Below are 25,482 nucleotides of genomic sequence, written 5' to 3' on the forward strand. Positions count from 1 at the left end.
AACCAAATACAGCCAACAGGTATCTTTCCCTTCTTTTGCAAATATCAGTCTGTGATAAAAATGGAAAAAAGTTGATAATTTTAGTGCAAGGCTGCCAGAGCTTTACATCTGTCCATCGGAGAATAGGCCTACACATAAACAGCCTCTGAAAGAAGATCAGCTCTGCACTCAGGATTTCAGGTACACTCGGCACAGAAGCTGGCACAGAAAAGGCACAAGAGTAGCACCCAGCGCCTGACCTTGTGTTCTCCAGGCGGTTAAAGACATGGCATGTGTAGGCCCTGTATGTTTTATTCACATGGAATCAGGATGATGGTAGACGGCAAACTGGATATCATTTTAGTGGGTGAGAGCAGGGCAGCAAAATCAGATAACAGTAACAACGGTAACAGTAGACAGTATTGCCATTCCAGTCAGCCTAAAAGACCAACACAGCGCCACCAAGTGTACACACATGCTAAATACATCGACTGCCAGGTTAGTGAAAGGACATATTTGGCTCTTACAGCCTGATAATGACATTAATGGGTCCCCTTTAATGATTAATGCTAACACCTAGCATAATATCTTAAAGTTAGTATGTTAGCATGTTAAATATCATGTTAAATGTTGTGCTAACTGCTTTGCTGACATGCCAATAAAGCTCAAACAGAGTTGTTTAGAGTGATGAAACTTGAGCTAGACTAGTTTAAAATGTCTTAAAATGGCCACTAATCAAGTTAAGTTCTGCTGTGTTGCAGGCTAGCAGCCTCACAGGAACACTAGCACATCTTTGAAGTTTTAATCTTTAGATTTGAAATATATGTTCCCTGATTTCAGCTACATTTTGGACTCACCTGAAGCTGCAGGACTGGACTCTGTCCCAGAGGCTGGTGGTGATAGTAGTTGTTTGGCTAGCAGGCCACATTTGGTAATTGGTCCTCTCTGTTCAAATTGTTACACAGTCCAAAACAACAGCCAAAAAAATCACCTTTGCAGGATCATCTCCACATGTTAGGCTTCAACTTAACATCTCCTCCTGCTCTCATGGTGTCTCCAGGTGTGTCTCATCAGTGGCTAATGAGGCCTGTGTGACATCACTGCTGACCCTCTTATCTAATCCAGAAGTAGGCAACCTGTAGCTCCAGAGCCATATGTAGCTCTTTAGCTCGTCTCCGGTGGCTCTCTCTCAAAAAAGTTAAATGAAAATGAATATTTGTTTTTAATTCTTACATTCTCCAGTTGTAAAAATGTGTAGCCTATGCACTGAATTAAAGAAAAACTAGTTTTAAAATTTTTGTCAGCTAGTTTGAAGAAAGGTATTCGCACATCCAACTGTCTCAGATACAGGTGTGTGTTGGAAAACATCACTTCAGCCTTCTTGGACCTTCATCAAGAGTGTTCAACTCTTTCAACTGTTCAACTCAAGAGTGTTGGACACCGCTGACGAAGGTCCAGGAGGACGGAAATGTTAGTGTTACTAATAAATTGTGAGGCTAAGCGAGAGCGGTGTGCGGGATTTTCTGTTCAAAGATTAAGATTTCGTCAACTAAAATGTGCTTCATATGTCTATGGCTTGGCATCTTTTTCTCTAAATTTTGCCAAACCTCAGTCTAGTCTTGAGCCTCCCTAGTTAGACTAGCAATGGATTCCAAATCCATAAAAGTAAAAGTCTCCCCAGACATCCCTCTCCCCAGCAAAACCTTCCAGCTCCTCCTGGAGGACCCAAAGGCGTTCCCATGCTAGATGAGATATGCAGTCCTTCCAGTGTGTTCTGGGTCTGCCCCGGGGCCTCCTACCAGTGGGACGTGCCTGTAACACCTCTAACCAGAGGCATCCTGATCAGATGCCCGAACCACCTCAACTAACCCCTTTCCACGCGATGGAGCAGCGGGTCTACGGAGCTCCCTCCCCATGTCCGAGGTCCTTACCCTATCTCTAAGGCTGAGCTCAGCCACCCTTATGAGGAAACTAATTTTGTCTGCTTGTATCCGCAACCTCATTCTTTCAGTCACTACCCAGAGCTCATGACCATAGGCGAGAGTTGGGACGTAGATGGACCGGTAAATCGAAAGCTTTGCCTTCCGGCTCAGCTCCCTATTCACCACTACGGTCTCTGCAGACACCACATCAAACCACAGAACCATCTCACACTCCATTCTACCCTCACTCACGAACAAGACCCTGAGATACTTGAACTCCCTCACTTAAGGCAGTAACTGCCTCCCAACCTGGATGGGTTATGGCTTATGGCAGTGTTATCATAAAGCTCCAATATGTTTAACGGCTCTGGTCTTTTGGTCAAAAATGGCTCTTTTGATAGTTAAGGTTGCTGACACCTGCCCTAATCTATCAAAATAGTTTGTGCTCGACATAGCAGAGTCAGTTTTCTAACTGCATGATTTACAGGAATGTTTAAATTTAGTTTTCCTTAATCACCTAATTTCTTCTAACAAATGTATCTCATATAAAAAAAATCTTTACAGTAGTGTTTTTATTAGTTTGTAGAAAAAGGTACAAATGCGCAGACATATATAATGAAAAACAAGATACATGAAACGAAACACTGTTTTTTGCTTCAACAACAGATGTAAACAAGGCAGTTCAAATATTAAAACAATACACAGATCCTCATTCAGAACTTCTGCTTTCTCCATCAAAGAGTACTACTCTTAATCACCCAGAAAAAATGAAAAAGAGATGCATTATGTTTCAAAAAACAATATACACAGACATTTAAGGAGACAAAGAAAGACTCCATTATATTTCACAGTGTTACACAAACAGAGAGAGTAACCTATAGCCTAGTTAGTGAGTGTACAATCATGGACCAGCTGGAAAGTTCTGACAGGAAAATAATGAGAAACACTCTCCACTCCCTCAACCATCAAGGTGCCCTTTAGCAAGGCACTTAACCCCAAAAGTTTGCGGTTGTAGTATGAGGCTCCCAAGATTGAATGTTTAAATGCTCTGGAGGGCAGTGCTGAAAACCAAAATGTAAATGTTTTGTTGAATAAATACAGGCGAGATTAATGATTGTGGTACGGTTTGAGAGCGGTGATTTAATTTGAATGTGAAATGTTTTTTCTGAGTCGGAACACCTTCCCTGAGTTTAAAATCATCTGTGAGAAAAACTTGCAGCAGACATAACTGCGTTTTTGGACATTAAACACTACATGGCCAATAATATGTGGACACCCCTGACCATATAGTCATAATCTGAGGTTATTTATCATGATCAAGCTTAGCCCCCCTAGGTTCAATTAAAGGGTAACTTGGGTATTCTTCCAACCTGAACCCTATTTTCCCAGGGAACTGCCCATTGGTTCGACATCCCATTGTTCCGACCATATTAAACTCATTGTTCTGAAGTCCGTTCTGAAATCATCATGATGCCCTATGGTTAAGGTCTGGTTAGGTTTAGGCACAAAAACCACTTGGTTAGGGTCAGGAAAAGATCATGGTGTGGGTTAAAATGAAAAAGAAAGTGACAAACATAAGCCGTGAGCCTGCTCCACCTCAAGCCGGTCGCGGCGCGCCATACGCCCGCCGTGAGCCGTTTAGCACCGCGGACAGTCGGACTAATGGGATGTTGAACCAATGACATGGACCCTTTTTCCATGTTTCTGCGTCTAAGTGACTGTTGAGAACAATAGTTTTTGAAATTGGTCAGTATTGAGCGAGACCACTGCAGCCAGCACCAGTGAAACAGGCTGCAATGTACTCATTAGGGGCATGTTCACACCATCAGTGCACGTCCGCTTCAAGTGTTTGTTTTTGCCACTGACAGGTTCAGATTGTTCTTGTAAGTGTCTGAATACATTATGGAAAACATCTCTTCAGAGACGGACCTTTTTGTTAAAGAGTAAGATCCTTTTTCCGACCTCGTCACATATTGACATTTGGTCACGTCCAGATATGACATGAAAGGTACTCTGGGTGCATTGGATGTTGACATTCTGGGACACCGTCTCAAGTTTTGCCTGTTACATGCATTGTCTTCTTTCAAAATACACCTCTGTTTTCACAGGAAATTTACTCTTTACATACAGTCTCTTTCTAAATAAACGCACTGCGTCAGTCCAAAAATGTGAATTGACCTTTTGTTCCTCTAACAACTACTACATGTGGTTGGGGTTAGCAAAAAAAGAACAGGGTTTGGCTTTATAATCTTATGGGACAAAAACACCACTCTCCCAGGTGAAAGTCAGTATTTGTTGGACCCATCCACCAGCAATCCCACCCTCCTTACTTAGACTTTCGCCACCTTGACTTTCGTTCTTGTCCCCTTGGGTTTACCCCTGGCTATTATGGTGACTGGCCGTGTATTATTCCGACGTTCAAGGATGGCTTTTTTCGTCAGTATCTAATGCACGTCATTGCCCAAGCACCGAATTTTGACGACTTCGGAGTGAGACCGGGTTGGAATTAAGGGTTTATTTCAACCAAACCAGAGTCGGTGATTGTAAGAACAGCGGAAAGATAAACAAGAAAGGCTTTTGTGAGTCTGGTGAGTGTGGCAATGGTGATTTTGTGCTGTTTCTTTCTTTTGGCTGAACAAAAAGGATCTTACTCTCTAACAAAAAGGTCTATTTCTGTTGGGGATCATGAGCCTGTCAGTGGCAAAAACAAGCACTTTTAGTGAATGCAAGTTGACTATGCTCAATTGCCAGGAGTGATTACACTGCAGCCTGTTTCGCTGCTGCCATCTGTAACCTTGTCGCTCAATACTGGACCAGTTTGATAAATTGTTATTCCCATTAGTCAATCAGACACAGAAACAAGGATAAATAAGGTCAAGGTTCAAAAATAGCAAACTTAACCTTTAAGGGTGACCTGAATGCTGCAGCAAAAGCTATCTGTTTCTGACAATGCCTTGCTTCCAACTTTTTGGGAAAAGTACTGTATGCCATGACATCTACAGATTCACAGTTTGTCATGGAAGAATTTGACTGGCCTGCACAAAGCTCTGACCTCAACCCCACTCAACATCTTTCTGATGAACTTGCAAAGCTGAAGTAAGCCAGGCCTTATCACCCAACATCCGAACATGCTGAATGAGAGCCTGCCGATGGTTTCTGAAATCTTCTAGCAAGCCTTTCCAGAAGAGGCTGTTATAGCAGCATATTAATGTCCATGGTTTCGGAATGAGGCGTAGATGTGATGTTTGCGTGTCCACATACTTCTGGCCATACAGTGTAGACATTTTGTTTAAGTGGCATCACCTAATGGATGTACATACTTTAATGGCTGCTGACTGGATGTTAGGTTCAATACTGATCAGTTAGAGTCTTAAGGAGGTGGAGAGCGGTTAACCCAAATTGCCTCAAAATAGCTCAGAAATGAACAAACTGGCTAACTGCTAATTTGCTTCCAGGCTACAGCTAATGCTAACCTCTCAAGCAGAGCTTTGAACCAGTGCGCTGTCAGAATGCTTTGTGTCTTGTGTTGAGCCGAAGCGTCTACCGATAACAGTAGACGCCAAATTTCAGGTACTGTGGGGGGAAGCCAAAACTACGCACCCCTGGTTCTGGTGGGCCGCAGTTAGCCCGGGCCTTTGTGATAGGATAACGGACACTCCCATCAGCCAACCAGCCGGCATCACAGCGGTCCAATCCCATCAGCCTCCAGGCAGCGTACATCTGTCCCACTTTGGCAATTCGAGTTCCATCACTGGCACAAGCCTTGACCGCTTCTGTGAAGTTGAGCTTGGTCTTGTGCTTTAAGAAGTACACAGTCCCTAATGCAGGAGAGAATTATAAGTGATGAGACTGTCATGTATATTTAGACTTTAAACATTCACACACACACACACACACACACACACACACACACATACTAACCCTTGATAGAGGCGGAGAAGCAGAAAGCATCATAGTGGTTGAGGAGGCGATGTTGTTGTCCATAGCTGCGCAGACCAGGAGCTAAGTCCAGGCCCCCGCAGCCTTCACGTGGGTCTGTGATTGGATATTGTACTGTGCCATCAGCCAACCAGCCAGCGTTGCACCAGTCCAACCCCTCCTCCCACGCTGTGAAGAGCTGCTCAAAAGTAGCCAGAGTGGCCTCCTGATCCTGGCATGCTTGTTGGGCCCCAAAGAAGTTGAAATGGTAGCGTCCTTTATGAGAGAAGTAGGGGAACACCACGCCTGTAACAGGAGGAGAAGTGTATCGTGATAGTTCGGATTTTATGGTCATACATAGCATTTGCAGGCCAACTGATGGTTAGAGCGACTGCCCCATTACAGAAGGGTCCAATAGGGTATATTTCACAGACATGGGCGTTTGTTTTTCAGGATAATGTGCTGTTGTACAAAAGAGCTTTTGGTCTGCTAGCTCTATTGGCAGCTATTGCTGGTAGTTCTGTGGACAGAGAGGTTTGGAAGCAGCCAGCAGACGGGTAAGGAGTGGTAGGGCCGCAATGTCAAGTGTTTTACAGAGGAATAGTTCCTCCAAACCTTAGGATGTCCAGGGCTTCATTCTTATATCTCTGACAGCACCTCAGAAAACGCTGACGGCATGTAGGTAAGCTGTCCCCCTCAGAAAGTATCCGTCAGTTGGACTCTATTGGCTGGTGGCTACGGTACAGCTACAGCACCCTTCTGTAATTACAACGGAACTCTCCAACACTGTATGGTGAATAATTGTACCTGCGCAGTGATGTATGACTGCAGAAACTACCGGTGTATAAGGAAAAACGGTAACACTTTACAATAAGGTACACAAAATTAGAGTAGTTACTGAGGAACTAATGAGTAGTTACTGAGGAACTAAGGTACCCAAAATTAGAGTAGTTACTGAGGAACTAAGGTACCCAAAATTAGAGTAGTTACTGGGGAACTAATGAGGAACTAATGAGGGATGAATGAGGAACTAATGAGTAGTTACTGAGGAACTAAGGTACCCAAAATTAGAGTAGTTACTGAGGAACTAATGAGGGATAAATGAGGAACTAATGAGGAACTAATGAGTAGTAACTGAGGAACTAAGGTACCCAAAATTAGAGTAGTTACTGAGGAACTAATGAGGAACTAATGAGGGATGAATGAGGAACTAATGAGGAACTAATGAGTAGTTACTGAGGAACTAAGGTACCCAAAATTAGAGTAGTTACTGAGGAACTAATGAGGGATAAATGAGGAACTAATGAGGAACTAATGAGTAGTAACTGAGGAACTAAGGTACCCAAAATTAGAGTAGTTACTGAGGAACTAATGAGGAACTAATGAGGGATGAATGAGGAACTAATGAGGAACTAATGAGTAGTTACTGAGGAACTAAGGTACCCAAAATTAGAGTAGTTACTGGGGAACTAATGAGGAACTAATGAGGGATGAATGAGGAACTAATGAGGAACTAATGAGTAGTTACTGAGGAACTAAGGTACCCAAAATTAGAGTAGTTACTGAGGAACTAATGAGGGATAAATGAGGAACTAATGAGGAACTAATGAGTAGTAACTGAGGAACTAAGGTACCCAAAATTAGAGTAGTTACTGAGGAACTAATGAGGAACTAATGAGGGATGAATGAGGAACTAATGAGGAACTAATGAGTAGTTACTGAGGAACTAAGGTACCCAAAATTAGAGTAGTTACTGGGGAACTAATGAGGAACTAATGAGGGATGAATGAGGAACTAATGAGGAACTAATGAGTAGTTACTGAGGAACTAAGGTACCCAAAATTAGAGTAGTTACTGAGGAACTAATGAGGGATAAATGAGGAACTAATGAGGAACTAATGAGTAGTAACTGAGGAACTAAGGTACCCAAAATTAGAGTAGTTACTGAGGAACTAATGAGGAACTAATGAGGGATGAATGAGGAACTAATGAGGAACTAATGAGTAGTTACTGAGGAACTAAGGTACCCAAAATTAGAGTAGTTACTGAGGAACTAATGAGGGATAAATGAGGAACTAATGAGGAACTAATGAGTAGTAACTAAGGAACTAAGCTACACAAAATTAGAGTACTTACTGAGGAGTGGGGACGCATTGACTGAAGCTGATTGACTGAAGGTTCGGTCAATACGCCCCCACTCGCGTCCACGCATTTGATGATTTTTTATTTTATTGTATTTATCTGCGTTCATATGCAGATATCTGCTTACGGAGATTAGCCAAAATGGAACCCCCAAATATTGCTGGTTACAGTTGTTACTGATCTGAAGACGATAAGCCCCTGGGTTCCAATGTTGGTGTTTCTTTCTCTCAAGCCCCACCAGGCAATTTACATTAAAATGACATTGCACTTATAAAAATAGCTTTTAGGCTAGATTTTCAGTTTTACAAACATAAAACCTTCAAAGTTTAAAAATTCACATTACAAAAAGTAGGCCTAATAGCCGATCTTGTTTGTTTGCCTTTGGAGGTTTTCTGTCAACAGTTTTACAAATGAGTCTTGAAATGAAAATGCTTTTTGGGCCATCCTAGGAGAATCCGGTGCTGTATCAAGTTGTCATTACACATCCATGGGGCTCAGATTATTTTTACTCTTGGGCCTTCCAGTGAATTAATCCAGTCATGTGCACATCAGCTTTATACTGTTTACGCTCCAGGAGAAACCTGCTTCATTAGGTCCCATTTTGAACCGACCTGCTGCACTGTATGTCGACATGAAAGTTCAAGATGGGAGTCAAAAAATATTTTACAGCACCATCACAGGACTGCTGACATCTCACTCATATCCTCAAAAGGATTTGAAATGACAGTAATTTTAAATTTTACTGCACAGAAAGTGACTCATGAGTTCAGTGTCCTAGATTCCTCACACATCATAACATTTCACCCTCATCAATATGCTTCACCCTTCACACACACACACACACACACACACACGCTCCTCACCCCGCAGCTCCAGCTCCACCGTCACACTCTCATCCTCCAGTCCATCAATCACCTCACATCGGTATCTGCCTGTATCGTTGAGTTGCAGCTCATTGATCACCAGAGACATGTCCCCTGGTGCCGAGCGTCGCAGGCGCACGCGGCCCCGGAAGCTGCCGTAGCTGCGGTGACGGTTGCCCATGGCAACCATAACCTCAGTTTCCCTGGCCAAGGCTTCGGGTGAAACAGGTGCATTGATGGTGTTGGCAGGCAACCAGGACCACTTGACCCGGGTCCTGCGTGGTGTGGTCAGCTCAGGCTCGTAGTGGTAGTGACAGGGGAGAGTGACGCTGCTCCCCCTGGCGGCCGACACTGAGTGCTCCGGGGACTCCACGTGGAGGCGAATCCCGTTGAAATAGACTAGAAAAAGACACAAAGCATCAGAAATACAGCATTTTGAGCAGGTGAATCTTTACTTTGTTCTCTGTATTTGACATTAAGGCCATTATTTAAGATAAATCTTTCAGTGACTTTAATCACTTCTGTGTGGAAATGTAGTACTGAACTGGTCAGGTAATGGAGGAGGCTGCTTGCATGAGGTGTCTTGTATTGTAATTGTATGGATGATATCCATTTATTGGTATTTTCATTCTTGCACTTTTATTCATACTTTATATCAGCACTTTTTCTGCCTTGTGCTGCAACTCTTGCACAACAATTTCCCCCAGAATAAATAATGTTGTGTCTTATCTTATCTTATCTTATCTTGTCGTATCTTCTTGTCCTGATCTGATCTGATCGTGTCCTGTCCTGTGGTGTCGTTTCTTGTCTTGTCATGTCTTACCTTACCTTATCGTATCGTATCGTATCGTATCTTAACGTAACGCAGCATAACATATTGCATCGCATCGTATCGTGTCGTATCGTATCTTAACGTAACGCAGCATAACATATTGCATCGCATCGTATCTGGTGTGGTCTGATCTAATCGCGTCGTGTGGTGTGTTGTGGTGTCGTGTCTTATCGTATCGTCTGATCTCGTCTCGTATCTGATCGTGTTGTGTCATATCTGATCTTTTCTTCCTAATGTTTTAAATTTTAAAACAGAGAAAGCATAGTTATAACTAACAGTATTAATGATGACTCTGTTAGCCCAAAATTTGCAAGGTTATCCCTTGAAAATGGACTTAACCCAAGGCTAAAATTTGCCAGTGTGAAACACAAACAGTTGCCGTGTCCTAAGGTTAACCCTGGGTAACCAATGTGTATGTGAAATAGGCAAAGTTAGCCTGGGGCTAAGAGAATGCAGTGCGAAAAGCCTAATGAACATCAGTAACTTTTGAATGCCACTGCCGATTAAACTTCAGTGAGGACGGCAAAGTGCCTTTCAAAATATTTAATATTCTGTTCAGAGTGACCCTGCTGAAGCCTGTGATGGAACACATTGTTCACACCGTTGCACTTGTCAGTCTATAAAGAAGCCTCTCAGTGTGCAGTGATGTTGTCTGTTGTCAGCACCTGCAGGTACTCTGGTGCTGCTGTGCACAAGGCAAACATCTGTTGTTGATCAACATAAATATTTTATTATTTGCTTTTCACGGTGTCCCTGGAGCTGTCTCACTCAGCACTGCAACAATCAGTGTAGCATTTTTCAGCTTTGCACTGAATTGAGGGACAATATTGTCCATTAACAGCACACTCAAAAACTGTGATTCAGAAGTGAATTAAATCTGATTAACTTTGTCACTTTTTTGTCCAAAACCCAGCAACGATATACAGCTCTCCAGACCTCACAGTGAACATTTCAACCTGGCATTTTCAGGTGTAAATTAATATCGACTCACTAGGATGGTTTACTGGCCAGTCAAAATGGAAACTGAGTCATCAGAAATGTTATTATCCACACCCACACTGTCACATAAACAGTCCTAGGAAAGATCTACTCAGTTAAAGAGCACAGTGGCTCCAAATGTCAAATATTTATCCCATTATTTATTTATTATTTATTTATTTATTATTGTGCTGTATATTTCTCACTGACACTGCTACAGCTGGGTGCAGAGAACCACATTATTGTCAGTGAGGAAACTAAACAGTGGACCAAGAGAACAGCTGGCAAACAAAATACTTTATGCTACACATAGGCACTAATATTTAATGTCTAGGGCAACATGGACATGTTCACTTCCTTTAATGCACTCTCACACATGTCTACTGCAACACACACCATCAATCACTAGCAGAGTTTGTTTTTATAACCCGGTCTGGCTCGGCTGCATGGTTGTCTTCTCCCAACACACCCAGGTGTTTTGATGTACACAGATGAAGCATGTAGTTGTGTCTCACACACAGAGGTGGAATAAGTATTTAAAACTTCGACGTCAGTGAAAGTAATAACACTAGAGTGTAAAAATACTCTGTTGCATGCACTGAAAAGCTTACTTAAGAAAAACTACATTAGTATTACCATCAAAATATACTTGTACTTGTTACACAGAAAGGCCAATATTTGAAATATATGTAAAGATACGAATGATATGACGATACATAACAACTAATTTATTTTTAGATATTTTTGCACATCCTGCATCAAACTGTACAGCTCTCTTTCTCTATAACAGCTATAATGTACATATTTGTTATATTGTAGTACTTTTTTAAGTATCTTTGTGGTATTTTGAAATTGTACTTCTCAATTCTATATTTATTTTCTCAAGTGTTACAGCACTTACAGACTTATTCTCAATTCCTCTTAAAGCAAATACCTTCTAAGGGAAAAACCTACTTAGTAAAAAATCTTATTCAGATAAATGTTAATCTAGATCTTATTATAAACTTCTCAAAGAGATGTAGTGGAGTAAAATGTGCAATACTATTTATAAATACCCAAGTGAAGTACTTCAGAAATAAACTTGAGTAGGTGCAGCCTAGACTGTTGGGTTAACTTACTGCTCAAACATGCAGCAGACACACACACACTCACACAAAGCGACAAAAGGGACAAACAGAGGACCTACTCTCTCCGTTTCCGTTTCCGTTGCTGATGTCCTGGTAGTAAAAGCCATTGTTGTATCCGGGGATCAGGCCCTGTCCGCTGGGCAGCAGCAGGTACAGGCAGACAGCCAGCAGGGGGCGCAGCAGACTGAGCATTATGTTGTCTTCTGTTGAGCCAACAATCAGAATAGCTACTGTTCAGCTGACATATATATATACCAGGAGGACGCTGTGAGATCACAGATTGCTGATTGTTTGGATAAAACAATTAAAATAAAGCTCAAAATTATTTGTAGCACTGATAAGAAAGTATTAAAATCAATAGATTACCCTCTAAAAAGTAAAATAACCTCAGTATGGTAAAATGAGACAAGACAAAGAGATTATAATGAAATTACAGAATTTAAAAAAAAGTTTTTATGCTGTTTTATATTCAAAAATGTGGAAAAACTCAGCTTCTATTTTAAGACATTTGTTGTTGTTGTTGTTTTAGCATGTTCATAGTTCACATTCTTTCATGTTGAGTACAAAATATCTTCTCACAACCTAAATCTGAGAAAACGTTTTAAAAAATAAATGCACTGTAATGACTTATGATACAATAGGGGCAACAGTAAATCGATCATGTGCCTTGTAGAGACAGAAAAAACTTTTCAGTCACTAACAAACGTCGCAAATGTTCATTTAATATCTTCATATCTTCTCTTCGCAGTTTCCTCCCATTCTCTGTCCTCCAAGAAGTATTCAACCCCAAATAATTTCAATAAAACTAGGATTAAAACAGTTAACGTGTATATTTATATAGGCTATAAAGTATTTTTAAACGAGGTTTATAAAGTGTAAGAGCAGTATTTTACAGTAGTAATCACACCATCGCTCTAATATTGCACAGCCAGCTGGAAATATAAAGTAAGCGGACAGCCCCGGGTTCACATCCGCCGTGTGAGCGTCTCTCTGTGGGAAACTAAAAGTCTGAGGTCGTAAAAAGTCACTCACAGATAAGCAGTTGTCCGCCCAGCGTGTCTTCAGCTCTTCTCCTCCTCATCCTCTGCTGCGTGTCTGCTCACCCGACCCACACTCAAGAGGAGCGCGCGCCTGACGTCACCGGACGAGGCATCCCCTTTGAAGTGAACGGTGACCTCATCACACACGAGCACACTTTCCACGAGCCCCATACAGCAGATAATACCAGTATAGAATGTAAATAAGTGGGGGCTACATATCTGTATGGACACTTGTACTTTACTTGAGTCTTCAGTAGACTACAGCTGAAACCATTAGGGGAGACCGGGGGTGGTTGTAACATCTCAAGTTGCACCAATCAGAAGAGAGACAGAACAATGAAACTCATTATGCAGGTGGTCTGTGATGATACCTCTCTGCCTGCCAACAATCTATATTCTTGGAAGTTTACTGTGGTCCTTGGTATTTAATTGAAGGTTAGGTGTGCTGTGTGTGTTGCGGTTCTCTTGGTTGTGCTGCTGCACTACTACCGTTACTATTATTAGGGAGCTTTCGCACCTGTCCTGTTTGGTTCAGTTCAGTCAAACAAGTTTGTTTGCCCCCTAAGTGCAGTTCCTTTGGGCAGGTGTGAACACAGCAATCGTACTCAGGTGTGCACCAAAACAACCGGACCAAGACCTTCTTGAAGGGGTGGTCTCGGTCTGGTTACAGCTCATTCTCGGGACCCATCGGCTGTATTCGGCGTCTGACTTCCGGCAGACGGCGATACAGCCTCTGGGGGCAGACCCCCCGATTTTTTGGCATTCCGGTTTGATTTGGGTGGAGGAGGCAAATTTCTGTTTCTGACTTTTGTTTATATATATAAGTGAATATGCTGAACCATTGCGATGGATTCAGAGTTTGCAGTGATGCCAATTATGTTTCGCATCGTTAGTTCACCGCATGGACCGTTTAACCTGTTAACAACTGCAGCTGGCTCAAATGTGATTGGTCAATATCACGCGGACTACAAACAGCCTACAACTGGAAACCAGGGCTCTTCCGCTCTTCTTCCGGAGGCAAGATCTCCGGGGTTTGCCTACAGACTCTACATTCACTGAATGTAGAGTCTGTATATAGAGACTAGTTACAACTGAACTCTGGTGCAGTTCGTTTGTGGTGATAACGTGTTCCAACCTCGATCTGAACCAACTGCGGTCACATGACACATTGTTTGAGTTAAACATGAGCATGTTACAGTCCTGGAGGATTATTAATGTGCGCCTGCGGGAGGAAGGGGCAATTGGAACATTTGAATTCTAGTGTTTCAATCAATATTGTGATACATGTTGCCTACATAAAAATTGTATCCAAATAACTCAAGAGGTTTTTAACTGATGACATCAAAACAAAAAAATGTTACAATTGCCACCGGTCTCCCCTTAACGATTAATCAAGAAGTCAGATGACAGAAAATTAATTGACAACTACTTTTGATTGTTTAAGTTTTAAAAATTCAGAAAAATTAGGATTTGTTGCTTTTGTCTTTTGTTATTGTAATAATTGTAATTTTTTTTAAAACAATTTTGAGGTTTGGACTATTTGTTGGACAAAACAAGCAGTATGAAGGTTACACTTTGGGCTCTGTGATGGCATTTCTCACTATTTTCTAGGGGTATGAATCCATCATGAATCCATTCATGATGATAGGATCCATGATACGATATTATCACCATACTTAAGTCACGATACAATATTATTGCGATTTTAAATATGTTGCAATATGCAGAGAGTATTGCGATAAAATGTATTGTGATAAATTGTGATTTATTACCTTTTTGAAATGAATGAAGTGAATTATGTCCCCAAATGAAGACTTTGCCAATATTTGTTTTGTTTAATATGTTTTCGGTCTGTTCATCTCACCTCAGCCATTTTTTATTTTTTTTGGAGCATATCTATTGGTCTGAAAGAGCACTGATTGTTTTGTTCTAGGTAGGCTACCTAAAGTTTGTGTTTTTTGTTTTTGTAATGTTAAAAAATTACAGAATAAAAAAACTGATACTTGGCACTGTGTGACAGTACAATATATCACGATACTATGCTGTATTGATTTTTTTCCCACCCCTACTACTACTACTTTTTTTTTTTTAACTGACCAAACAATCTGTTGATTAATGGAGAAAATGATCCACATCAACAAATCAAATAGTCTAATTATATAATATATAACAGTATAACAGTCATAGTCTGTATTATTAACTTTCAGTACTTTTACTTACTAACCTTTGTGTTAATATAACAGTGATACTAAAACAAACAGCTGTACAGATGCAGTACACCAACACATCTTGCACACAGACGCCATCTGGATTCTATTAGCGTCATCGTTTAGAATGAATGGGGGTCAGGTCAAAGGGTTGACCCCTTTAATGACCTTGTCTCATCCCACAAAAAATGTGGTCAAACCCAACGTTAATGTACTCGCAACCATTTTTAAACCATTTATGAGTGTGCAACAACAAGATACAAAAATACAGCTTGTTAATCTAAAGTGCAAATATAAAGCTTACACATGTAGATATTACAGTTGTAATGTCACCAGGTTTAAGTCCATTTAACAGCCAAGGAAAACTCTCATTACCAGTTAACGGACCAGGTGTGTTTTACTGCCTTTTCTCTGGATGACACCACCCAGAATGACCTGACTCTGACTCTGGAGTTTTGAAATATAAATGAGGTATATCAGGGGTTTTTTCACTTGTTTATGTCATTTTAAACTCTGGATAGAAACTTAAGATGAATCTTTAAAATGTAAAGTGTCATGCATGTGATGGAGAAACCAGGCCAAGCAGCACATTTTGTTTATTACAACAAGTAACTGAGCTTTGCGGCAGCTTATCCTGCAAAACAAAGTCGAGAGTTAGATATAAAAATTGTTCTTTTACACAGCACTGCCAGTTTCTGTATTCCTGGTATTTGGGGGCTGACAGAGCATATTCCATGCCCCCTGTTTTGCCATGGCTTCAAGTAACACAGCAAATATTGCCACATGAACTCATATTTCAGTCATTAGCTGAAATAATAGCAGCCATGATGGAAAACAAGAGCAATTCCACATCTCCGCTGGGGCCTGAGAGAATGTGCCGCCACTGCGCCGCCCAAATATCTGAGTGAAGGGCTGGTTATCACAGTGCAGATGGAAGCTGCCCTCCTGACACGAGCACACAGTGACTGACACTGTACTAGATATTATTGTCTGCCACCCCCAGAAGAGCCACAACACTCAGCAGCCCCCAGACTAAAAAGTCTTGAGCCTTTCCAAGTCCTGCACGCAATGTTTTTTCTTTGCGGTCAGCCCTCTGCAGCCACACTTGTTTTTCTAGTGACTTGAATGACACCCAGCCGACATAACAAAAACCCAACACCACCACTATTTCAGCAGAGGGAGGGTGGGATGGAGGGTTTGAGGATGTTGAGTTAAAAGATGGCCTAAAGCATCTGGAAGACAACCAGGATGTTGAGGGTTTCATTTTAAATTACTGCTGTGGTCGCTAATCAAGAATACAATTTGTTTATTTACCAGATTCACATATTTCTGCTTTCCGCCCTTCTTAGAAACATGAAGTTACGTTAGACCAAATACTCGAGTGTCACAATACAACAGCTCATTCAAGCTGTGCGACACACTGAGCTACATGCAAACAATAGCTCAGTGGTGTAGGAAGTATTCAGATCTTGTACATGATACTGCTCACAACAAGGTCTGTAGAAAGAGACATTGCTCTTTTGTTGAGTTTTTCAAAGGTATTGTTCAGTCAGGAACACTTTGGTCAAAGAACACTATATTCCCATTTGTAGTATTATATTTGGCAGTATGGCTCTGTTCTGGGGCCTCTCTGCCTTTCCTTGGCCTACGCAGAAAGCCTCTTACATGCGCCTATGTGGAAAGCCTGAAGCCGAGAGAGCCAACCTCCCTGCCCTTCCATGTGCCGACATGGAAAGCCTAACCCCCAAGTTCCACCAGATGCGTGTGGGTTGCATCTGCACTCCGGAACGGTAGCAGAGCTGATATGTTTCAATTCTAGTCAATGTGTGTGTTTCCACCGGCTCCGTCACAGCTGCGGCGCTCTGGAGCCCTCCACAACAGATATGCAGGACTTGTATTTTTGCTGGACGCCAGAGCACAACGCAGCAATTCAGCACAGAGCAGATTGTGCGGGGCAGGAAGTCGTGCAGAGAAACAAATAAAACATCCGGTTAATTTTCAAAAATAAAATACACAGTGTTCACGGCAGATCATATTTCCCTGCACTACACCTTGAAAACGTCATAATGGGTGGAGGCAGGCCTGAAGTCAACAGGTCAGAGGTTTTCAGACATTTAACCCTGTTGACACTATGGACGAGGAGATGTTAATCATGGAGGTGCACCGAGATGTCTTCCTACTACTCCTCTGGTTTTGTGGTTCTGTTTATAGAAACTACATCTTGTTATATCGTGCGATCATGCGTGAATTTGCGAGATCTTGTGGATTCTCGTGACTCCCACTGTCCGGCGCAGCTGCACCGCTCTGCACAGCAAACGCAGCCGGTGGGTGTTGACAGACGGCTGAGCACACAGCGGATAACCAGCGCAGCCGTTCTGCAACAGACACGCATCCAGTGGAATTCCAGCGTAAGGCAGAGAGAGCAAACCTCCCTGCCCTTCCATGTACCTACATGACAAACACCAAACAACAGCAACAATGACAAACAGAAATGACACTGATAAGTCAGACACAACTGTCCCTTTAAAGGTGCTTGAACTTCAGTTTGAGTTTGAGTGACCTTACTTACAGTCTAGCTACATTCAAGTTACAGTCAAAGGCTAAAAAACAATGCTGGCCCAGAATCCAGGATCTGGATCACCACCAACCATCTCATTAGTTGTGGTTTGCCCTAACATGAACTCCACATGCCAGTTAACCTTCAGGATCCATCCTGTTGTGCTCCTCCGCCTCCTCCTTCCTTCATTCTTACTTTTTTCTTTACATGCACAAACCCACAACTACTGTCTGTCTGCAACTCCTCCTGCCACTACAAACAGCGATTTCATTGTGTTCTACCCACAAACGTGGAAATCCAGGCGATGACTTGATAATTCGTGTTGCATTCATTATTGGACAGAGTCACAAAGTGAGAACATTATTTTCACATTTGTCACAAAAGAGGTTAAAGTGACCAAATTTAACTATCTCTGGTAAAGGTTTGGGTCATCACTGACGCAGAATTCCCTGAATTACAGCTTTGATTTGGTAAACTCATCACGCTCACTCCTTCTCTCTCCATTTCTCTGCACTGTCTTCATTACCATCTGAAATATGTACTTTGAAAAAAAAAATCACTTCCTTGTCTGGGATTTCCTTTTTAGCCACAACACTAGCATCTCTCTGGGGACAGCAGAGTTGGTCAGTCAATCCACCACTTTGGTCCAGACTGAAATATTTCTACAACTATGGATTGCCAAGAAACAAAGTACCATGATTTATAGTTCCAGTGGGATGAATCATATGACTTTGGTAATGCCCCAACTTCCCCTTTCAACACTTGGGGTTGACATTTGCCAAAAACTGCAGTTCCTTCAATGGCAAACTGAGGCTGGATCCAGAAACTAATCAATCCCCATAGACCCCCGTGTTAAAATACCAGACTTAGAGCAGAAATAAACATGTTTACAGCCTGGTGCAAAAGACAGATTTTGGTCTCTATAGCCAATTTCCCGGTTTGCGACAACAAAACTATAAAAAAGGAACAGTCATGACAACATTGACAGCATTTGAGGAGCCTGACTTTGGTGTCAGATCTATTGAAGTTAACGGGGTGGGTAGCCTACTGCCAATTACACTATAACCCATCATATCTTTGTTGTTTCAACTTTGACTGACAAATCCTTCCACTAGATTAGAAAATGCACATCTTGTCATGCTTACTGACATTTTTTTACGTACATATGCACATTCCTTTTCCTTGTTATTGGTCTCCAGACAGATCTTGCCTCCGTCCAGCAGCTGCATCTCAGCCTCTGCTGGACCCAGACATGATCTGTTTGGAGACCAGTAACAAGGAAAACAAATGCACACGTTTAGATAAAAAATGGTTCATGACAGCTGAATGGTGGAAGGATTTTTTAGAGCTCACCCTTTTACATTTTATTAAGAAAGTTACACATAATTGATGGTGCGGCCTCTTTGAGTGGCAGGATGTCTGTGGAAAGTGTCGTACACAGCTCCGTCTTCTCATCCAAATACAGTCACTTCTGGCATCAAATAACCAAGATGGCGACTGCTGAAATGCCAAACTTGAGCTTCAAAACAGGCCTCCAGGAACTGCGCTGGACATTGAAGCTAATTTGACATAGTGGCCAAACTATGTAACTACAACTTGCGGATCTGTTACATGACGCCATTAAGCTCAAGTAGGCCTTTTCCCAATAGGCCAACTTTGGGAAAGAGGATTTGGAAGTCATCGAAATCTGGCGCTTGGGCAGTGACTTGCAGCATCAGACACTGACCAAAAAAGCTGTCCTTTAACGTCAGCATGATATGCGGCTGGCAGGGGGAAACATGGCGGGACAAGAACCAAAGATAAGGCAGTGAAAGTCCAGGTAGGGCGGGTGGGAGTGGTGGTGGATGGGTCCAACAAACACCAACCTTCACCTGGGGAAGCAACATTTGCATCCCATAAGATTTTAAAGCCAAACCCTGTTCTTTTTTCCTTAATCCAACCATGTGTGTTAGCTGGGGGGAAAAAAACCCATCAATTTGTGGTGTTTTACCAACGTAGTGCGTTTATTTGGAAAGAGACTGTATGTAAACTGTACATTTTCTGTGAAAACAGAAGTGTATTTTGAAAGAAGACAATGGATGTAACAGGCAAAACTTGACACAGCGTCCCAGAATATCAACATCCAACACACCCAGGGCACCTTGCACATCGAATCTGGACGTGGAAAGTCCATGACCAAACGTCAATATGTGACGTGGTTGGAGTGAGAATGTGTTGAGTTAGCAGAGGGCTAAACTGTAAGTTAGCCACTCAGTCGGTGAAGTGCGCTTGCTCTATCGCCCATCGATGTGTATGATAGAACTTTTTGGCTTCATGGGCCACTGAGCAACTTTTATAGGAATGAAAAGGCCCTGCCTGCTAGCCTGGAAATCCAGACCCAAATCTAGAAAGATTTAGGGCCTGGCTATGAGTAATGCAAATGGCCCAACTTGAGGAGCGGCACCAAGCATGCATTTGAAAATATCACTGCACGCAATTGGATAACACTACGACCAATCAGAATACACGGGGTGACGTATCCAGAGCCAAAGCCGTTTCAAACAACTGGTGTTCATCCGTAGCCATCTTGCAAGGTTTACTGACTGATTCTGGACTTTGTCGTCGCAGCGCTGTCGTCATCTGTTTAGCTCGCCTCTGGCCCACCTATATCAGATACACCAATGTGATTGGTGCAGCTCGGCTCCAACGGCATGGGTAATGAGCATCATTACTGATTGCCAGAGTGACTCGCTGAGCAAATTCAAATTGTGCTCTCGTGAGAACTCTGGATTTCCAGGGTACCTGCCTGCTGCCTCCAACTCTGTATCCAGTTCTCTTTATAGATCCATGCTACAAAAGAGAAGTCCACAAACCAGTGGGTGATGTCATGGTAATTATGTCCATTATTTCCATAGATTAAAAATAATGGACGTAGCTATTATGATGTCACCCATTGGTTTGTGGCATTTCGGGCATCACCTTCTTGCATTTTTGGAGCCAGAAATGACCATATTTCGGACCATATAGGAGCGTCTAGGAGTGAAGACAGCAGATGGTAACCAGCTGAAACTTCTTCCAGTTAAAATTTCTTCAGGTGGTTTTTAGGAGGAGGTTCCCCATTTGACTATGGATTCATCACCCTCCTTAAACATACCATCTTGATGGGGTCTAATCGGCAAAGACACATATTTCATTCTTATGTGTACATGTTAAAAAAATATAAGTCTCTCCTTATTGAAATCTCTCCAATGCTGTTTGGCACACTGCAAACTCGCAGATGGGCCATTAGCACAGCACCTGCTAATGTGTTCTCACCCTTTTCTGATCCAGATGTTTAGGAGGTTGTTAGAAGGAGCCCAATTATCTCCTCCTCTCCCAAACAAACAGACCTGGTGATTTAAACCTGTAAAAACACTGAATAAATGTTACATAAATGTTTTTCCGACACTTCTTGTTGGGGAGGGGCTGCTAACTATAGTGGCCGACGCGAAAACACAAAAGAGCCAGTGCTTGGTTTGTCCTTTTTGGGCTACTGTAGAAACATGGTGGTACTATATGGCTATCTCCCTATGTGGATATAAACAGCTCATTCTAAAGCAATATAAACACAACAATTCCTATTTTCAGGTGATTATACACTGAAGAAAATAAGTTATTATGTTATATTCAATTTCTGCTTATATATACACATATATCCTACACACTGGACCTTAACAGTGTTTTCAAAAACTGCTCACAAGCTGTTCAGTCGTGTGCCAAATGGCCTGAAAACGATGTGCAAATGTATGAGCTCTTACTTGAGGGAGCAGGGCAAAGCTCTGGTGTCAGAGGAGCGAGAGGGCAAGAACTCTGTCAACTACATGCATATGACAGGCAATTAAATCTTGACTCGTGATTTCAGTGAAGCACTGAAGTTGTTTTAGTCTGAAATAAAAATAAACATAATAAAATTTTAAGAGGCAGCAAGGTAAGTCATCAACAGCTCCTAAAACCCTGAAACCTCCCCTCAGTGTTTGTTAACAGCTCCAGCCCCCGCTCTCACCAGTGTGACAGCCGCTTCCCCTCTTTGTGTGTGTGTCTCTAAGCCATTATCTCCCACTGTGTTTGAAGAGACCAGACCGGTGCTCTTCCCAAAGCCCCAGATGAAAGGTTTTGGCCTGGGGCCCCAAATACCAGCAGCCCCTCTGAACTGCCGGGTGACTGCGGTGTTGGCAGGGGTGTAATTTCTGCAAGGCAGCAACGTTCAGACCCAGAAAGGCCGGCGGAGATCGGACCCTGAGCACAGAGAGACCACATGAAAGAGGAAGACATGACTGCGTGTGTTTATGTTTGTGAGCTTTGACTGAAGAGCTGAGCAGGTGATCGTGTCAGTGCGTTCAGTCTCATGCTGTCATTAGACTGTAGTCACAAAAGGTGTATGTTTGTGTGTGTGAGAGAGAGAGTGTGGTGTTAGCGTGATTAGAGAGGAAGGCTTCAATAAAAGGACAACAGGAGAGTGAAGTGTAGGGCTCAGGGTGACAGTTTGCAGCCTGATTAAAAGATAGATGTTAAAATGAGCTGTAATCACAAAGAAACACTATAATTTCTTATCTTTTTGTTAGTCAACTGATGTAAGTTCAGCACCAATAAAGATACAAAATGCCAAATATAGGATGTTGTTATGATAAAAGCTGCTCATTAGCTGTCAAATCAAAAGTTTCCAACATTTATCTGAGCAGAAATAACATAGGATTTCCCCTCTTTTCAGTGATGTCCCTGGAGATGGTGTCTGTGTTGGTACATACCTGATCTAAAATAGGAGTTGTTTTCCATGAGTGGATCCTTCCTTTTTAAAACCCGCTGCTGTGGTGCCTCCAGTTTCCTGCCTCTATTGGCACGACATCTCAGTCCATCCCTGGCCAGCTGTCAATACCTGGAAACCAAACAGGGAGAAGCCCAACACAAAGCTGATGAAGGAGCAGTGAGCTGGATTAAATTCCTCACATAAAACAGCTCTGGGAGATATTACGCAATTTACATAAATAAAAAACGAGTGCTCACTTTATCAGTTTGGTGTTTAATGACCCTGGTAATGGGTTGGTTTGGGTAACATTCACTGATGCTTCAAATGTGGGCAATAAAGATGCTTCTGGAAATGCTTAACATGAGAACCAGACATGCACGTGCGCTATAAACTGAATGCTATAGAGACAAATAGAACATTACGGCCAGTTTCACATTTTTCCGAGGCATCATTTCCTTTTCCTCGCACACTGAATTTAAACATCTTGTAGTTTTTACGCCCCCTGATAATTATAAAAATCTTTACTGTCTACAAATGTGGAAAATTGCCTTCAGCTTAAACCCGTGCCTCACAGATTCTCTCTTTACATACACATCACTCCACCATATCCATCAAGCTCTAACATGTTCTGACTGTGAATATCACTCAGTAATGAACATATTAGGGTGAACTGCAGGACGAGAGCTGGCACCCCTACTACAGACCAAATGTTAGCATTAGATCTTTGAATCATTTGTACGTTTTTTCTTTTTTTCCCCTAATTTTTTTCAATTTTTGTTTGGATTTGTTTTATTTCGGAGGGAGCGTGTTAGCGGTCGCCCATATCACCCATAGAAAGATCTGCCATTGCATCCGTCACCGCTGGATTACAACACATCATAGTAAAATCATGCACAGTTGGTTGGTTAACACAAGCTGAAGAGACTGACACGTTTTATTCTACGACCTAAAATCCGCCTGTAAATCCCACACTTGTGAATTTCTACGCTTATATGTGTCTTAAAAAAGGGCGGGTGCTAACAAATGGCTAAATTAGACTGCAGAACGTCATCACTCTGAACACAGCTGTGTAGTCTTGTTGTGGTGGGGATGTTAATTAAATCATGTTAGCTTTTTACTTCTGATGACTGCATTTATGCTTCATCATACAAGTGGTTTCATTTCTAAATATTATCTTGCTCAAAATATGAGTATCATTCTCACAATCATTCATCACAATTTGCGAGTGCTAATCAATCCACCATTATAAATGTCAGTTATCGTAGCTAAGTTACCCGCAGTCAATTGGCCACACATTCACCCAGCGACCAACAATGGTACTAATGGGCATATTTAACTAACATAAAGGTCTTTAATTATGTTATTTGTCTGATCGCCCACGTGCCCCAGGAATGAGTCCTAAAACCCAGAACTGTGTTAGCATTCTGTGATTAGCACAAGCTTAAGAGACTTCCACATTTCCTTCTGCGACATAAAATAGGCGGTTGCTAACAAGTGGCTAAATAAGACTACAGAACGTCATCATGCCACGCTGCGCCGAACATGGCTTTGCAGTCTTGTTATGGTGGTGACGTGTAGTTCGTTTAACCCAACGTTAGCTTTTTAACTCTGGCGACTGCATTTAGGCTTCAATAATCATGAAAGTGATGTTGACTTGTTAAGATTATTTTGCTGAACAGAGCGTGTAAGAATCATAAGAAAAATATGCTAACTTTCACGCGTGTCTTCTGAAAAGCATCATCTTTGGAGCGCTCCGTTATATCTGGAACTTGATGAGGGATGCATCTTTTTCTCATCATTCATTTTCCATAACCGCTTATCCTTTGGGGGACACGGGGGAGCTGGAGCCTATCCCAGCTGACATTGGGTGAGAGGCAGGGTACACCCTGGACAGGTCGCCAGACTATCACAGGGCTGACACATAGAGACAGACAACCATTCACACCTACGGACAATTTAGAGTCACCAATTAACCTGCATGTCTTTGGACTGTGGGAGGAAGCTGGAGTACCTGGAGAAAACCCACGCTGACACGGGGAGAACATGCAAACTCCGCACAGAAGGGCATTTCTCATCAGGTGTACTAAAAAGCTGCACATTATTTCAAAATGACATAGACAGACACATGTAATTCCAGGGCAAAACAAAGTAGGTTATTCAGGTTATTATATCTATTTTTTGTGTACGTGCTCAAGCTGCCATCAAGAAAAAAAAAAAAAAGATCAAGCTCTCATTTCAGGAAGCAACTGAAGGTAAGTGAGATAGGAAGCAATCCCTATTTATAACCAAACATGGCCTACACACAGGAAGCATGCAGAATTCAAAAAGTCGGCACACGATGGGAATACAGCCATTAAAAATTAACTAGTGTAATTTAAAGGAACGCCGCAAAGAAAAAAGCAATCATCCCTCCACTGAATACCGGACCAGTGAGAATCTGCCTCCTTGGGCTGTGCAGAGAAAAGGACAATAGGAGGAAGGTAAGATGGAGATTTAGAGTTTTATTAAAGAACAAAGAGGACACAGAGAAGAGAGCACTGTCATTAGCTCCTCAGCACTTCAAATGCCAGAAGCTCCAAAAGGGAAAACAGCTGGTGTGTTTGGGAGGACTGCTGGATGAGATCATCACGTAAGACAACTGTTGTCCTCCATGATAATTAGCTGGTATTTACTAATTGAGCACTGAAGTGACGTAATCCGGTGGTGCAAGGGACTTTTTCCTACACTGCTGTGCTGAAACACTGTAGAGACATTAATCCAAACTGAGGTCCCTCCATCGTTTAACCTCCACAGTGTCACAGTACAAATGCTTTTTCTTATGATTCAGCCCTTACAGAGGGATTTCAGCACTTTAGCGTGACCTTCACAGACTGTAATGAGGCTGAGAAGGGGACGTGCCCTCCTCGGGTGAAGATACCTTTGGAAGATTGTGAGGTGGTATAAAGAGAGATTAGGCCCCTGGGGGTGTTTAAATGCTAAACAGGCAAAACGACCCTCAGTGGTTTTCATCTTTTGATCCTCCACCTTTTTAAATGGAAAACAGCTCCAATTAATTCAGCAATATGACTAATAATACAACCTAAATATTCCACCCAGCGATGTACAAAAAGGTACAGACTACTGCTACTGAAGCCATTTAGAGTCGATTAAAAATG

General features: G+C 42.1%; 1 protein-coding gene across 1 annotated transcript; it reads right to left on the bottom strand.

Moving 5' to 3' along the window:
• Positions 1-2,456: 2,456 nt before the first annotated feature.
• On the bottom strand, positions 2,457-13,054 carry hapln3 (hyaluronan and proteoglycan link protein 3). Its single transcript, XM_033634469.2, has 5 exons — positions 12,794-13,054; positions 11,821-11,964; positions 8,825-9,223; positions 5,823-6,125; positions 2,457-5,719 (listed from the first exon to the last, which is right to left on the bottom strand). The coding sequence occupies exons 2-5, from the start codon at positions 11,951-11,953 to the stop codon at positions 5,442-5,444; spliced, it is 1,113 nt and encodes a 370-aa protein (XP_033490360.1). The 5' UTR covers positions 11,954-11,964; positions 12,794-13,054; the 3' UTR covers positions 2,457-5,441.
• Between the last annotated feature and the right edge of the window lie 12,428 nt (positions 13,055-25,482).

The sequence above is a fragment of the Epinephelus lanceolatus genome, chromosome 5 (assembly GCF_041903045.1).
Source record: "Epinephelus lanceolatus isolate andai-2023 chromosome 5, ASM4190304v1, whole genome shotgun sequence".
Lineage (NCBI taxonomy): Eukaryota > Metazoa > Chordata > Actinopteri > Perciformes > Serranidae > Epinephelus > Epinephelus lanceolatus.